The sequence below is a fragment of the Sus scrofa genome, chromosome 2 (assembly GCF_000003025.6).
Source record: "Sus scrofa isolate TJ Tabasco breed Duroc chromosome 2, Sscrofa11.1, whole genome shotgun sequence".
Lineage (NCBI taxonomy): Eukaryota > Metazoa > Chordata > Mammalia > Artiodactyla > Suidae > Sus > Sus scrofa.
Window position 1 is genome coordinate 134,995,398 of NC_010444.4, and position 15,081 is coordinate 135,010,478.

General features: G+C 38.6%; 1 protein-coding gene across 7 annotated transcripts in view; it reads right to left on the reverse strand.

Moving 5' to 3' along the window:
* KIF3A (kinesin family member 3A) overlaps positions 1-15,081 on the reverse strand; it is a 137,070-nt gene that overhangs the window by 63,059 nt on the left and 58,930 nt on the right. For 3 of the 7 annotated variants that reach the window (XM_013995118.2, XM_003354276.4, XM_013995119.2), the window contains 8 exons: positions 13,794-13,950; positions 13,369-13,549; positions 13,072-13,182; positions 12,191-12,316; positions 10,797-10,850; positions 10,384-10,452; positions 9,401-9,525; positions 4,111-7,182 (listed from right to left, as the gene is read on the reverse strand). In XM_013995118.2, the coding sequence (XP_013850572.1) occupies positions 7,134-7,182; positions 9,401-9,525; positions 10,384-10,452; positions 10,797-10,850; positions 12,191-12,316; positions 13,072-13,182; positions 13,369-13,549; positions 13,794-13,950 (872 nt within the window). In that variant the 3' untranslated portion in view covers positions 4,111-7,133. Of the gene's footprint in view, positions 1-4,110; positions 7,183-9,400; positions 9,526-10,383; positions 10,453-10,796; positions 10,851-12,190; positions 12,317-13,071; positions 13,183-13,368; positions 13,550-13,793; positions 13,951-15,081 lie in introns of those variants that run through there. The other 4 variants (XM_003354275.5, XM_003123936.4, XM_005661644.2 and 1 more) reach the window with 2 other exon arrangements.

Sequence of the window (15,081 nt, forward strand, 5' to 3'; positions counted from 1 at the left end):
CCATGAGGTTGCGGGTTCAATCCCTGGCCTCACTCAGTGGGTTAAGGATCCGGCGTTGCCATGAGCTGTGGTGTAGGTCGTAGACGTGGCTCGGATCCTGTGTTGCTGTGGCTGTGGTGTAGGCCGGTGGCTACAGCTCCAATTAGACACCTAGCCTGGGAACCTCCATGTGCCGTGGGAGTGGCCCTAGAAAAGGCAAAAAGAAAAAAATAATAATAAAAAATAAAATAAAGGGAAAAGACAAGTGTCAAGTCATTGAAACGTACATTTTAAAGACAAGTTCTCTGCAAGAACATGGACCTAGCAACAGTGAATGAGCATTCTCTTTTCATCCTCGCTCAACCATGTGACAAAAATTAATACTAGTTCTAAAATTATACCAAAACATGCAACATCTTTTTAACCCTTTCAAAATAAGGGAACAAATCAAAAGCTTAAAGTCTCACCCTGACCACAGCCAGTTTCACCCTGCCCACATAAAATACCAGCATGCCAAGGGCAACAAGTACCTAAGAGAGTCATGGAGCCTTCTAAGGCCACGCTGAAAATTCTAATTTCCTTTCTTCTTTGATTGAGACTCATTTGCATTCAATGGCTAATGTGAGCTGTAGTCTGCCACAGGATATGAGTTGTGGGTTATAGTTTATGTATGAGGCCAGGATGGTAAAAGGAAAGGCAGTCGGAAGGAAGATTCTGAATAGGCCACAGAAGGGAGTACGCAGGCTCCAAGCAGGTCTGTCATGGATGGAAATACCCAACAATAAGCCTGTGAGTTTACCGAGTGAGAGGATACGAATTAAGGACATACATGAGAATAAAGAGCAAGGAAACTTCAGGAGTATGTGAAAGTCGAGATGCTTATCACTAGGCACATTCACTTAGGAAACTCAGCTATAGGCCACACCTGCTTCATGGGACGGGCCTCCTGGCTGCACAGAATGTGTGACACTGACAGCAAAGGCAGATCCCCTGCCTCCCTGTTATCAGTGACCTCAACCTTTGACCTATGAATATATTCTATGTCTAACTGGACCTGGTAGGTAATAAATAGTCAAATATACGAGCGAAAGAAAAAAACATTTTGCCCAAATCTGTGGCTGAATGTCTTTTATTGATATATGCTCGGGCCAGTTAGAAATGATGGTCTCTGATAAAGAACACACTGGGGGTTCTCTTGTTGCTATTTGCCAGTGCCCTTGTCCTGTTTTTTCCCACCTTCCTCCAGGTGTCATCTTGGTCAGCTTCGCAGGGTACCCCAATCATCTGAGAACGGGCACTTCCAGGGCAGAGGGTAGGGCACAGCTTTCTCACGGAGCAAGGCCTGGCCTATCAGCACACAAGATCAGCATGGCAGTTCTACCACCTTCCACTGAGGGCAAGGCAAGCACTTTCTCTAGTTTCGGAGCTGATTTCCTGGCTCAAGTTATCAGCTCAACAGGCGCTCGGTTCCCAGGTGGAGTACTATAACTTCCTGGTTAGTTGTCAGGCCTAGCATTTCCTGAACTGGTCTTGGCCCTGGGCACTCAGACGTTTTCTCCTCTTGGCTCTCCAGGGTTTTTCTTCTAATCCATCCTTCCTGTCAACTTCCTCCTAGCTCACCGTGCAGTCTCTATGCCATCTCTTCTTTTGATTCCAATCAGCTAGCGTTTAAAGTAAACACAAGCATGTTCAAATGTTTAGGGGGCGCTGACTGCACACCTGCGTACCTGCTACACAAAAGAAAAGTAAAGCTATGTATGTTCCCTAAGTCTCGGTACCAGCCATGCAGGCAAGAGAGCCAGCTAAGAGGGTGAGGTTAGCTCCTCTGGTCCATGAGCATCCCAGCCTCCAGGGCACGTGTGTGTACATCATCTACTCTCCCAGCACCCTCGAATCTAATCCTTCACAATCTTTCTAGCAGTTGTTTCTCTAAAACACAATGTGAGTCACCCCCTTAAAATCCTTCTGTGGCTTCCCAAGGCTTACAGAAAACTCTTTGACGGTAAGATCCTGCCCCATCTCATTCCTTTTCAGGCTCATCCAGCACCACCCCTTTGCCAGACCTCAAACAGATCACCCAACACACATCTATATTCATGTTACTCCTCTGCCTAGAATGTTCTTCTCCCACTTGTCAGATGGCTTTCACACCTTCTAACAGCACTTCCCTGGCAAGAAGACTTTCTGATCTTCCAGTTGGGTAGATACATACGAGGCACCGTGTCAGCGGCTAGGGAAAAATGCAGTGCCTGGTGGCTCACCCTCCACCTCCTTCACTACAGCCCTCAGTCTCCACTAATGTGGTCGTGAGCTTTGCAAGGACCTTCCACTCAGCACAGCGTAGGCCCACAGTAAACACAGAAGACATCCGGTGACTGAGTGGCATAATTCATGATGGTGTACAAATCAAGACCAACATAGTATTTTGGCAATAACTCTACTAGTTACAGGTTGGGTTGGGCAATATCCTCTTGCTAAGATTGGTATCAACTCTGAGAAATATTTTATTCAGTTGTAAAGTCCCAGTTAAATTCCTTTGTAAAACTGGAGAAATAAAGCCTTTGATTAGAAACTAAAATTTCCCCAGCCCTCTAAAAAGGGATGAGGGAGGGGAGCAGGTGTAGGAGAGTATCTGATCTGTCATATTCTTTAGTCAGAGCCATAAACGTGTTTGGGTAAGACGGAGTGATGTTCTGATAACGTTGATAAAAGTAACTTGAAGACTGGGTCACAGGAAGCCCAAGATAAATGCTGAGAGGAAGCAGGTCCTTTTTGAAGTAGCCTCTTCATAATCATTTTCCCACACATTTGTTCAACTTCCGAAGGAGGACTAAATACCTGATTTGCTTTGCAAATGAAATAGCTTAAGAATGCAACATGCAGATAATGTCGTAACGTGTGTTCAGAAGACTCCTCCAGTTTGCTTTAAGTTTAGGCAACAGCTTCAGATCTGTGTTCACTGCTGCTGTAGGCATAGACTAACTGTGGGGTCTATGTCTAACTGTGGGACGTGGGGTTTTTATTTTGTTGTTTTTTGTACTTGCTTTTAAAAGAGATTCTCAGGGGTGAGTATTCATAAGCAGGTGGGATGGGCAACACCCCCAGCAGCATGCTGACAACACAGGTATTACGGTTTCCTAGGGGCGCACCTTACTGGTGTTGCCTGGAGAGAGTTGAGTATCGTGGTGGCGGACGGGCAGCGGTTGGGAAGGTGGTGCTACCCATTATTATTACTATTATTTTTTTGTCTTTTTTGTCTTTTCTAGGGCTGCACCCACGGCATACAGAGGTTCCCAGGGTAGGGGTCCAATCGGAGCTGTAGATGCCGACCTACACCAGAGCCACAGCAACGCAGGATCCCTAACCCACTGAGCGAGGCCAGGGATCGAACCTGCAATCTCATGGTTCCTAGTTGGATTCGTTAACCACTGAGCCACAATGGGAACTCCACTACTCATTATTTTGCTTGGCAGATGACAGGCCTCTAATTTTATTTTCATGTTCTATGTGCGTGTGGAGGAGCTTTACACCAGCTAGCAGATGGAAAAGGAAGAGAGCAAGCCCTGAGATGGCCAGAGGTGTCTTCTCTCCTATGCAAAAAGCACACTGAAACCCTTTGAAACTTGTCGACAAATCAAAACTTCTCAAAGTCCAGTGACCTTCTTGAGGCTGCCTAGCATGGTGCCTGGTAATCAAGAAATATTTGTCAAAAGAACACATGATTAGCAATAATCCAAGCAATGTTATTGTCTTGGAAATATTTTAAGCTCATTAAATATTTTTGAAAGAGATCATGATATCACTGCCATGAAGAAATGTCTTTTACCTTTTAGTGAGATGCATTTTCCATGCAGACTTCTTTAATAATGACAAGGATAACAAAACTTGGAAAAAGATATTCTTGGTGAAAATACATTGGATCGATGAGAAGAAGCGTTTTAAAAAACATCTCTCCCAGGTTTCTGCATCTTGATGATTTCTGATGAAGACCCACAACATTAAAGAGTTTCTGGGTGTGAAATTACATAGCCCTCTCTTCTTGAAACTGAGATGCTAAGCACAAAGAACTTGCCTGTTACGATCAGGATGGACATAAACACAAAAATTGTTCAGTAAAGAAGCAGACCACTATTCCACGCATTAGGTAAAGATTTTTATTTCTTATTTAACCATGCTGTATGTGTACATACAATAACAATATATACAACTTGAACAAATAAAATTTATACATAAAATACAAGGAAAGTGTGGCTTTTGAAATTAATGCAACAAACGCATCATACAATTTATAATTTTGGCCAGTATACAGTGTTGTAGTAATGCTACTGAAGTTATTAATGGTTTAAATTAGACTACAATTAAGTTCAAAGGCACTAGAAAGATCTATGTTTTCTTCTAGCATTTTAAGATCAAAGAGTAAGTAAAAAGGAAAACAACTGTATACATTAAGAAACTGGTCAGACACTGGCATACTTAAATGTAAACTCCACCCATCTTTAATTCACAGCCCTGTAGGAAAGGGAGAGACCTTCCTCAAGATAAGAGCTAAGGGGGAAAATATTTTAAAGGACTAAAAAGAAAAAAACAAAAACAACCTAAAGCTATAACCATAATTTAAAAGCATGTTACAGTTGAAGTAGAACCGCCCCCTCCTCTAAAGTAACCTTAAATTTCTTGCTGCAAAACAAGGTCCTTTTTCCCAGAAAGTAGATGACATAGCATGTCAAGTGGATGCTACTTTTGGAACAAAACAAATAGATGTAGACGCCCCCGCAGTCTTGATGAATCTTAATACTTCACAAGAATCTAAACAAAAACAGGAACTATTATATCCTAATGTCCTAATTATTACTATATATAATTACAGGTTTATTAAAGAACATACCACATTCTACCAAGGTTTCTTTTAATAAATAAGCATTACTTTTTTAAATTAATGAGAAAAAATAGCCATTCAATAACCTATTTATATGTAACACTCATTTTAAATCTGCCTCATTTCAAATAATGAGTAAGTCTGTTCATTCATATCCTTTCATGAAATTAACAATGAAGTTACAAAATATTCTCTTTGTGAACAAAGACAAAAAGTGAACGTGAAGAAACCACAGAACTGCTATGACTGGAGCTAAATGAAGAGCTCTTAAGTCAGGCTCCCATGTTTTCACACAGATATTCAGACCTGGCTTGAATATCTAATTTTGGTATTACATAAGATGAATATTTAATGCCCATCTGCTATGATCAATTCTGATGTAAATGCCTTAAAAAAGCTAAAGCTGCCTGTTTTTAAATTTTCTCAATGTTTTAACTTTTTATAGATTTTTGTTACTGCAATGGTGTGGAAAAGAAAAAAATCTAACAAGATTGGCTTACATTTTCTACAACATTTTAAAGCTTAATGCAAAGCTTTATTCCACTTCTATTAACTGGATGGTTAAGTAGCAGTCATATTTTTTCTACTGGGACAATTAAGATTTCTCTAGAATAATCACTAACAGAGTTAAACGTATATCTACAACTGCCAAGGTACTCTGCTCACACAAAGCTTTTTTACAAGACACAAATTCACCTCAAGGCTTCACAGTACCTAAACAATGCCCCACAGAGTCAAGTTGTAAATGTCTAACTATCCTACACATTACAAAGGAAATGTTGCCAGTTAAATGCAATTTTATTTCCTAGAAAATATCCACCATACACAGGACATCTGAGTACGCCACCTTTGGAATGTACTTTGAACTTATGGACACATTTTTACCACCACTTCACAAGCAGGCCTCCTTCACTCATACCTGCTCTATACAGCTTTGTAATTATAAACCAGTATTTAACCAAACTTACTAAAATAATGTTTACTTAATAAATACTCATTTATGAGGTCTCAAAACTTGTAGCCAATGTGTTTCAGGGCTGATTACATAATTTAAAAACTCACAAAAGACACACATATATATATGCACATAGTGGTTTTGGAGTAGCATAATGTTAAAAAAAATAAAAATGTTGTAAGCAGCCAACAAAATAATAAACAATTCTATCTACTACAACTTATTTCACTATAAAATAAAAATAATTTTTATTTTAGAGTTATGGTCTAACTGGATTTAACAATGGAAGAAATTCAGGTAAGAGTATTTTCTTTATAATATGAAGAAAAACAAAACTAAGTGTTTTAATGGCAAAGAATTAAAGACATTTTTCTTCCTTTGGCTGCATTTGCTGGAAAATGAAGACCTTTCTCAATTGGGAGAAAAAAAGCAGTTTCCATCAAAATTTATAATGCAGACACAAGAAAACATCCGTTAGTCACACTTCAAAGTGAATTTTTAAAAATATACACATATAGGCAAATATTAGTGGTCAGTATTTAGCTTCTTAATTTTCTGCAACTGTGGCTCCTTTATATTTAGGTACAAATTCAATGTTTCAAGAATCATGAAACCAAGAACAAACAAACAATTTAACTTGAGGTCAAAGTGGCAAAAAAGATCAAGAGAGGTCCAGATGAAAAGCATTTTCAACTTTTGCTTTTTAAATATGTATACTTCTAAAGACGGACTATCAAATTATAAAATTTTCCATGTATCAGTAAGTTCACTCATCTCATACTTTAAATTCAATGAATGTTAAGTATAAAAATTAGAATATATTTTAAAAGGTCAGGGGGGTGTTAGGATTGAATCATTTCTTAGATTCACAGCCCATACATTCATATATAACAGCAAAACATATACAGGACAATTATACCTGCTCTTTTCTGTGTGCACAACAGGACTTGCATTTTTTTTTTTTGTTTTGAATATCTGGCTATCTAAATATACAGTAGTTGAATAAATCACTAGCAGATTTTTGTATACATTTAAATTGCAATGCTCTACAGAATGAGCTGCTCCCTCAACTTCCCTGCACAGTACAAACTGAAAAGTACTATGACAATTTGAACAATTACTAGTTGTACATTTTTAGTGTTATATTAACTTAATATATATAGACTAAAAGTTATCAGGCAAATTATTAGTTCCAGTCTTACTCCATGATCTACAGCTTCCATTATTTGAAATGACACAAAAGTCTTCAGTGTTTTTATTAATGATTTTGTCCAGGCATGAGAGTATCACTAATTTTTATTGTGACTTTTAAGTCTGTAACATTTACTGAAGTAAAGAGTCAATTACAGTTTCGGGCTTTGTAGAACGCTTTCTGTTTGGAGAAGAGAGAAAGAAAACGTGAATGCTCGCTCTCCTAAGAGACTGAACTGCAAACACTTTACGTAGTAGATGATAATTCGAAGCCACACAATCTAGAAATAGGCCAAGGCCTGACATGCTTGACCATGTTAAAAGATCAAGGTCACGTACAGTGAGTGCAAGAGCATGGCACGCCATTCTACCACCCAGAGTGATGAGGAGATGTGTGAATAATAAGCTGGACTAGACAATCAGGGTGGGCCAAGCGGTCTCCACGCTTCCCAGATCTGAATCTTCAGATTACTTCTTCTGGAGTATGCTAAAGTTATAGACTTATTCAGTGAAAATCAAAGACAAATATCATCTGAAGCAACACCCCCCACATGCCTAGGAACCGATGGAAAGGGTCCATTAATGTATCATGTTTACGCCAAGTTTCTTCAGCACACTGAACTATCTATTTCTGCTGAGGAATGTCACATTGAACAATCCCAAGTATTGTAATGTAGGATTAATAAACCTACTTGTTGTGGCTATGTGTCCATCTTTATGGCCATCTACTGTTTTCATAATACTGCAGGCTAATTCCGGTATAAGAGATGCTGGGTTTGGCTCATCTAATGATAGCTCACATTTTTTTTTCAGATGAAACCAAAAGAGTATACTTTTTTTTTTTTTTTTTTTTTTGTCTTTTGCCATTTGTTGGGCCACTCCTGCGGCATATGGAGGTTCCCAGGCTATGGGTCTAATCGGAGCTGTGACACCAGCCTATGCCAGAGCCATAGCAACGCGGGATCCGAGCCGCATCTGCGACCTACACCACAGCTCACGGCAACGCCGGATCGTTAACCCACTAAGCAAGGGCAGGGATCGAACCCGCAACCTCATGGTTCCTAGTCGGATTCGTTAACCACTGTGCCACGACAGGAACTCCAAAAGAGTATACATTTTTAAAGGAGCATTCTGAAAACTATATCCAAATACTTTATCAAATTATTTGCTTGTTTTAGGTCCACATAGTTCTTCTTCAAGGGACTAAAAACAGAAAACTCATGTAAATAATCCTGATTTCTGGCTTTCTCCTTTGAAACAAGAAGATCCAGAAACAATGAGGCACTCTTCCTCAAAAGAACAAGACACAGGGTAGTTAGACAGACCACTCACTTGAGACGGACCGGACTGCACTCCATTTTGCCCAGTCCACACCACTGCCTGCTTTCCGCCTACACTGAGACCAACCGTCTTATTATTGCACAACACACTCGCATTGCTACTTTTCTTACTGAGTGCAGAGTTAAGAGGAAAGTATCTCCATTAAAACTGGAAAAGTCAAAGATCCAAAGGGATTTGTATATCTTTTAATTGATTTGCGTCATTCATTAGTATGACATACCTGGCTTCTGTGGGCATATAAAAACCTTTTAACCTCTGGCACCTAAATGCTGAAGAGTGCAGAAATTTGCACACTTTTAGTATGCTACTAATTCCTCCTCCCCAAATTTATAAATGTTATTTAGGTTACATTTATGAGATTATGTAACACAAAAATACTGCAATTTAAACTTCATCCTACATGTAACTCAAAAGTCTATATACTCAAAGAAAGAAAAAAATAAGCTTTTATTTCCTGCCCCTTCAGGAACCCCAAAGTCTTACAGTCAGTTTAAATAAGCTGAACAGAACTTGACATGCTTGATGAAAACAGAGAAGAAACAAGCTCCAGCCCAGGGCTCTCATATCCCGAATTCCCGGGGCTCTATGACAATACACACACACACTCAAAACCAGCCCCCAAAGGAGAGGAAGAGATGGTCAGAAAAGTTTTCTTCAGTTGGTGCCTGAGATAATCAAGGTTCATGGGGCAACATCCATGACAGAAACAATGAGTCGGCTACGTATAATACCCTGGGAGTCCAGCCAGGCAAATTAATTAGCATCTCAGTAGAATAGTTAGTGTAAGGAGTAAGGAATTAAGAGAGTAATGATTTATTACACATTTGGAAAGGACAAAGTAAATTAAAAATAAATCCTACTACTCAGGAGGGCTAAAGAAGGTGGAAGACCTTAATTATTTAGCTAGATTTCATTTACTCAAATTGTAACTACATACAGACTTTAACATCAAATATTATTAGTCAAAATACTCACCGCGTTAACTAGATTTCCTTTAAATGTATCTAACTGGAAAATCTCATTTTTTTTACTTCTTGGGACTCCAGGACAGTTCTTACCTTCTCCCTGTCTTTGGTCTTGCTTTCCCCTTTGAAGTCCGTGGCCTCTCTAATTTCATCAAGGACTGGCGCAGGCTCTCCTCAGTGTAGGCAAGATAAACGTGGGAAAGATCCACTTCAAAAGGCTATGAAAAGGAAGGAAACACAAGACACTCTCACAGAAAGGATTTAAACCAGATTTGGGGGAAGATTTAAAATACTGAATTAACTCCTAGAAAAAATCAAAGACGAAACCAAATAAATATCTAAAGATCTCTTTTCCTAATGCCACTTATCTCAAATGTATTCACCAAGTGTATAAGCCCCTGACACACTATAAATTCCTTTTAGTAAAGAAAAAGTGTTGGTGTTTTCCCCAAAGCTGCTACTTCCTCTTGGTGACCTACGACCAGGACCAGCTTTGAAAAGGACAGGACATATTTTAGTCTCTAACCATATCCCAAAGACCCAGAGAGGTGGTGAAAAGAATCTTCAAAGAGGACTCCAGGCCACTATGGCAACAGAAATGATAAGCCGGGCATCATGACTGAAGGTGAGCAGAACTGTCCTAATAATCTCTCTGTCATAGAGCCTCTTAAAAAGATTAGCCTATTTTTTAAAATTTATTTATTTTATGTCTTTTTAGGGCCACACCCGTGGCATATGGAAGTTCCCAGGCTAGGGGTCAAATCAGAGCTGGAGCTGCTGGCCTAGGCCACAGTCACAGCCACGCCAGATCTGAGCCGTGTCTGCAACCTACACCACAGCTCACGGCAACGGCAGATCCTTAACCCAATGAGTGAGGCCAGGGATGGAACCCGAGTCCTCGTGGATGCTTGTCAGATTCGTTTCCATGGAGCCACAATGGGAACTCCCAGATTAGCCTATTTTTCAACAGAGTTGATAACATATTATGATAATAATACAATTCAGTAACCCACATTCCTATAAAGAATCAACTGTAGTTTTTGTTGTTTTCATTGTTTTAAAAAAAGCATTCTTACATCTTTCTCCTTTTTATCAGGAACTGGAGTCTGCTTTCTCATGTTATTTCCTGTGTAGGCAACACATTTCTCAAAAAAAGGAAAAAAGAGGAAGAGGAGAATTACCTTAATTAGCAATTTTTACTATGAATGAGGCAAACGACTATAAGACAGTACATTCATAAAACATGATTTGAATGCTGGAACAGAAAGAGGCCCAGAGGTTATTCAATGCTATACACCAACCTATACCAGCTCTACTGAGTGTTGTATTACAAAGAATCTAGTTACTTAGAAAAACATCTTATCTACCCCACTGGATTCTCATTTGATTCATCCTCTGGACCACCTTTCTCTCCATGACAGCCAGCACAATTCCAGGCTACAGGAAGTATTCCGGAAGTAGTTTATGAAAGGATGACGGTAACACTCACTAGCTGCCATTCTCCAATGTCTTCATTCCAGTGCACATAGTTTTCAATCATTTCCTTTTAAAAGAGGAAGATGATCTACTTTTAATATTTAATAACATTTAAAATACATAAAAATACTCATGCAACTAAAATCATATATTAAGTGAGAAGTTAAATCTCAAAACATATACTGCATGATACCCTTTTTATAAATTTTATTTATTTATTTTTGCTTTTTAGGGCACACCCATGGATGTGGAGGTTCCTAGGCTAGGGGCTGAGTAGGGGCTACAGCTGCTGGCCTACACCACAGCCACAGCCGCGCCAGATCTGAGCCGTGTCTGCAACCTACACCACAGCTCACGGCAACGCCAGATCCTTAACCTACTGAGTAAGGCCAGGGATTGAACCCGAAACCTCATGGTTTCTAGTCGGATTCATTTCCCCTGCGCCACAAGGGGAACTCCAATATATATTTTAAAATATACACTTGCGAGGAATATATGTAGATGCAATTAAGCTAATTTTTATTTAAAAAATAAAAAGCAAGGATGGTGGTTTGAGTTGGAAGAGGCAAAAGGATGGAACAGGGAAGAGGGAAACCATTTGGTTAGAAATGGATCACTGTCATGGTCCTAGTTTTTGTTTTGGGTGACAAGCTCACCAGAAAATAACTAACTATATAAAAACAGGCCATCCAAGGACCATCAAGGACTGCAAGCCAAATATTAATTCTGTGCAATTGAGGTCCAAAGGAGACAAATACCAAGGCTTATATTCAGACAAATTTCTTAAAGCTGTATACAGATTCAAAATAAGTTAAAAAAAAAATCACTGTTGAAGTGTGCTAAAATGTACTGGAAAGAGAGAAATTTGGGTTAAAGAAAAACAAACACATTTTTTAAATGATACTAGTATTTAGAGTTAGCATCTACCTAGGGAAGGATGGTAGAGATGACTGCACAACACTGTGAATGTACTTAATGTCAATGAACTGTACACTTAAAATTTTAAATGATAAATTCTATGGTATGTGTATTTTACCACACACACCCACAGACACAGAATTAGCATTCATAAACAGGGAGAAAAAGGTGGCACAGGAATTCTAGTCATTCTATGTATAGGATAAAGAATGTTATAACTCACGCACACCTTTACATGATTTACATGAGTCTGACTTCCTCCAAAGGGATGAGAAATTCTTATTTAGATACTTAGATACTCAAACTGAGATTTATATATGAAGAAAAGTTAACAGCTAAAGGGAAGTGTGACGGCATTCGTTCAAGAAAATTTTATCATCAACAACTGAAATGTAAGTATTTACCACTGACTAAATTAGAAATTACATTTTTTATTCCTTAACCCCAGCCAAGTGATTTAGCATCTAGGTCAGAGAACTTCTCTCTTACCTGATAATCCTGAGGTATAAAGTTATCAATAATAAGCATCTGAAGTCGAAGCTCCCGGCTAAGTTGTCGAATGTTCTCCAGGAGGCCTTCAATTTCCCTCTGATGTTCTTGTTGGAGATCAGCCATCTACCAGAAAATCAACGAAAATATTAAATATAGACAAGATTTTAAGTAACAAAACAATTCTATCTGACATAGGACACTGGTTTAGGACCTTATAAAAGCTTACCCAGTTCTTTCACAAAAACACTTGACAGAATAACACTATTATTGTCTATTCCACACTATTAACTTAAGTTTGGAAATAAATCATCTAGTTCAAGAGCTGAAATTAAAGACTGCATTACAGGTGCAAAATTTATTTCTTTAAAATTGTAAGCATATGGAGTTCCTATTGTGGCTCAGCAGGTTAAGAATCCAACTAGTATCCATGAGGATGTAGGTTCAATCCCTGGCTTTGATCAGTGGGTTAAAGGATCCAGAGTTTCCACGAGCTGCAGTGTGGGTCACAGACACAGCTCAGATCCTGCGTTGCTATGGTTGTGGTGCAGGCTGGTGGCTACAGCTTTTATTGGACTCCTAGCCTGGAAACTTCCAGATGGTGCAGGTGCAGCCCTAAAATGTATGCTTGCCTGATACCTTCAGGAATATATATATATATATTTTTTTTTTTGGCCATGTCCACAGCATGCAGAAGTTCCTGGGCTAGATATCAAAGCTGCACCACAGCAGCAGCTCAAGCCACAGCAATGACAATGCCAGATCCTTAACGTGAGCCACCAGAGAACTCCTCCTTTAAGATTCTTAATCATATTTAATCAAAGAAATTCTTCTCTAAAAAATTCAGAACTACAAGAGTAGGTAATTTCTAAAAGACCAACCTCTGACTTTGCAGCCATCAGCATAGTCCAAACTTTCTTTAACTTCTTGGTCTTTCCTTGAGCTTCTTCTTGCAAACTGGTATACTTCTCTTCAATATCCAAGCGTTCTTGCTATGACAACAAGTGATAAATTTCAGAATAATTTTCATCATTAAATCACAAATTTAATTACTTAACAAATGACATAAATGTATAGATATGCTTTAAAAATTTTACTAATTACAGATATTCAGCTTTTCACTAGAAAAGCTGAATACCTTAGGTGAAGAATCAACCAAAACCAAAAATTCACATTACCTCTTTTTCCTCAAGTTCTCTGCGAAGTTGCTCTGCTCTTTTCCTCCTTTCTTCCAGTTCCATGTTGGACTCTTCAAGAAGTTTCTCTTGTTCCTCAGCTTTCGCCAACAAATCAACGCCACCAACAATTACCTTCTTCTCCAATGCAGATAATTTCTCTAGCAAAGACTGATGCTCTTGTCTGTTAATTAAAACAAGAATACTCTATACCCATCCATTATCTACCATTCTACTAAATTTCCCAAAATTTAGTAAGAATTTGGATGTAAAATTTCAAAATAGGAATATAATTATGTAACACCTCTATCAAATTACACAACTGTGTTATACTGCTTTTAATTACTATCCAAATTTCTTGCTTATGCATCCTACAAAAAAACCAAGAAATTAAAATCATGAATTCATCTCAACTCAGTAATACTCACTGGGCCTTAAGGAGATCTTTTTCTCGTTTCTCTAACTCAGCTCTAGCCTTGTTTCTTTCTTCTTCTTCCATATCAAGCTTTGTTTCAAGTGCTTTTCTCTCCTCATCAATTTTTGCTTGCATTTCAACCATCTTATCTGGGGAAACTTTCTTTTTACCTATTTGAGTCATTTAATTGCAACAATCACTTCAGAGTCAATGTTTCAGACATAAGTTATCTCCAATATAAAAGATACATTCCTCAAGGACACAAAATCAAATGTTAATTTTTTAAGGAAAACAGCTAATAAATTTTATTTCTATTTATTATGTTCCCTAGAAGATCTTTGTAACTACTTGCTAAATTCAAACTGTTGTCCAATTATGCAATGATAACTAACAAAACTAAGTGAAAGAGAAGCAAAACAGATGAGCAGGGACAAGAAAAAAGAAAGATCAACAGAAAAACAAAATAAATTATACAAGCAAAGATCTCCATGTACCCAAATAATGTATCATCGAAAAAACAATATGACTATTAAATTACCTTTTTCTGATAACCAGGTTCGAAATCAAGCAGCTTCTCAAAACATCTCCCCACAAAATTCATTAAAATAAATAAATAAAAATCACTAATAGGTATAAAATGTATAGATAAAAATATCAGGCAGAATTTGTGTGTGTGTATGTGTGTGTGTGTATGTGTGTGTCTTTTTAGGGTTGCACCTGCAGCATAACGAAGTTCCCAGGCTAGGGGCTGAATTGGAGCTGTAGCTGCTAGCCTACACCACAGCCACAGCAACGCCAGATATGAGGTGTGTCTGTAACCTACACCACAGCTCATGGCAATTCCAGACCCTTAACCACTGAGCAAGGTCAGGGATCAAACTCGCATCCTCAAGGACACTAGTCGGGTTTGTTACTACTACATCACCACGGGAACTCCTATCAGGCAGAATTTATAGCAAGTAATTTTTTAATATAAATCTTCAGAGTTTTTCTAAAATTTTGTTTGATAAAATTACTTGAAAGTATTTTATTTCATAGAATCCTATTTTTCTTTTCTTTTTAAGGCTGCACCCATGACATATGGAAGTTCCCAGGCTAGGGGTCCGATTGGAGCTACTGGTGCCAGCCTACACCATAGCCACAGTAATGCCAGATCTGAGCCACACCACAGCTTATGGCAATGCCAGATCCTTAACCCACTGAGCGAAGCCAGGGATGAATCTGTGTCTTCATGGATTCTAGTTGGATTCGTTTCCGCTGTGCCACAAAGGGAACTCCTCACAGTATACTTTCAAAGCAAG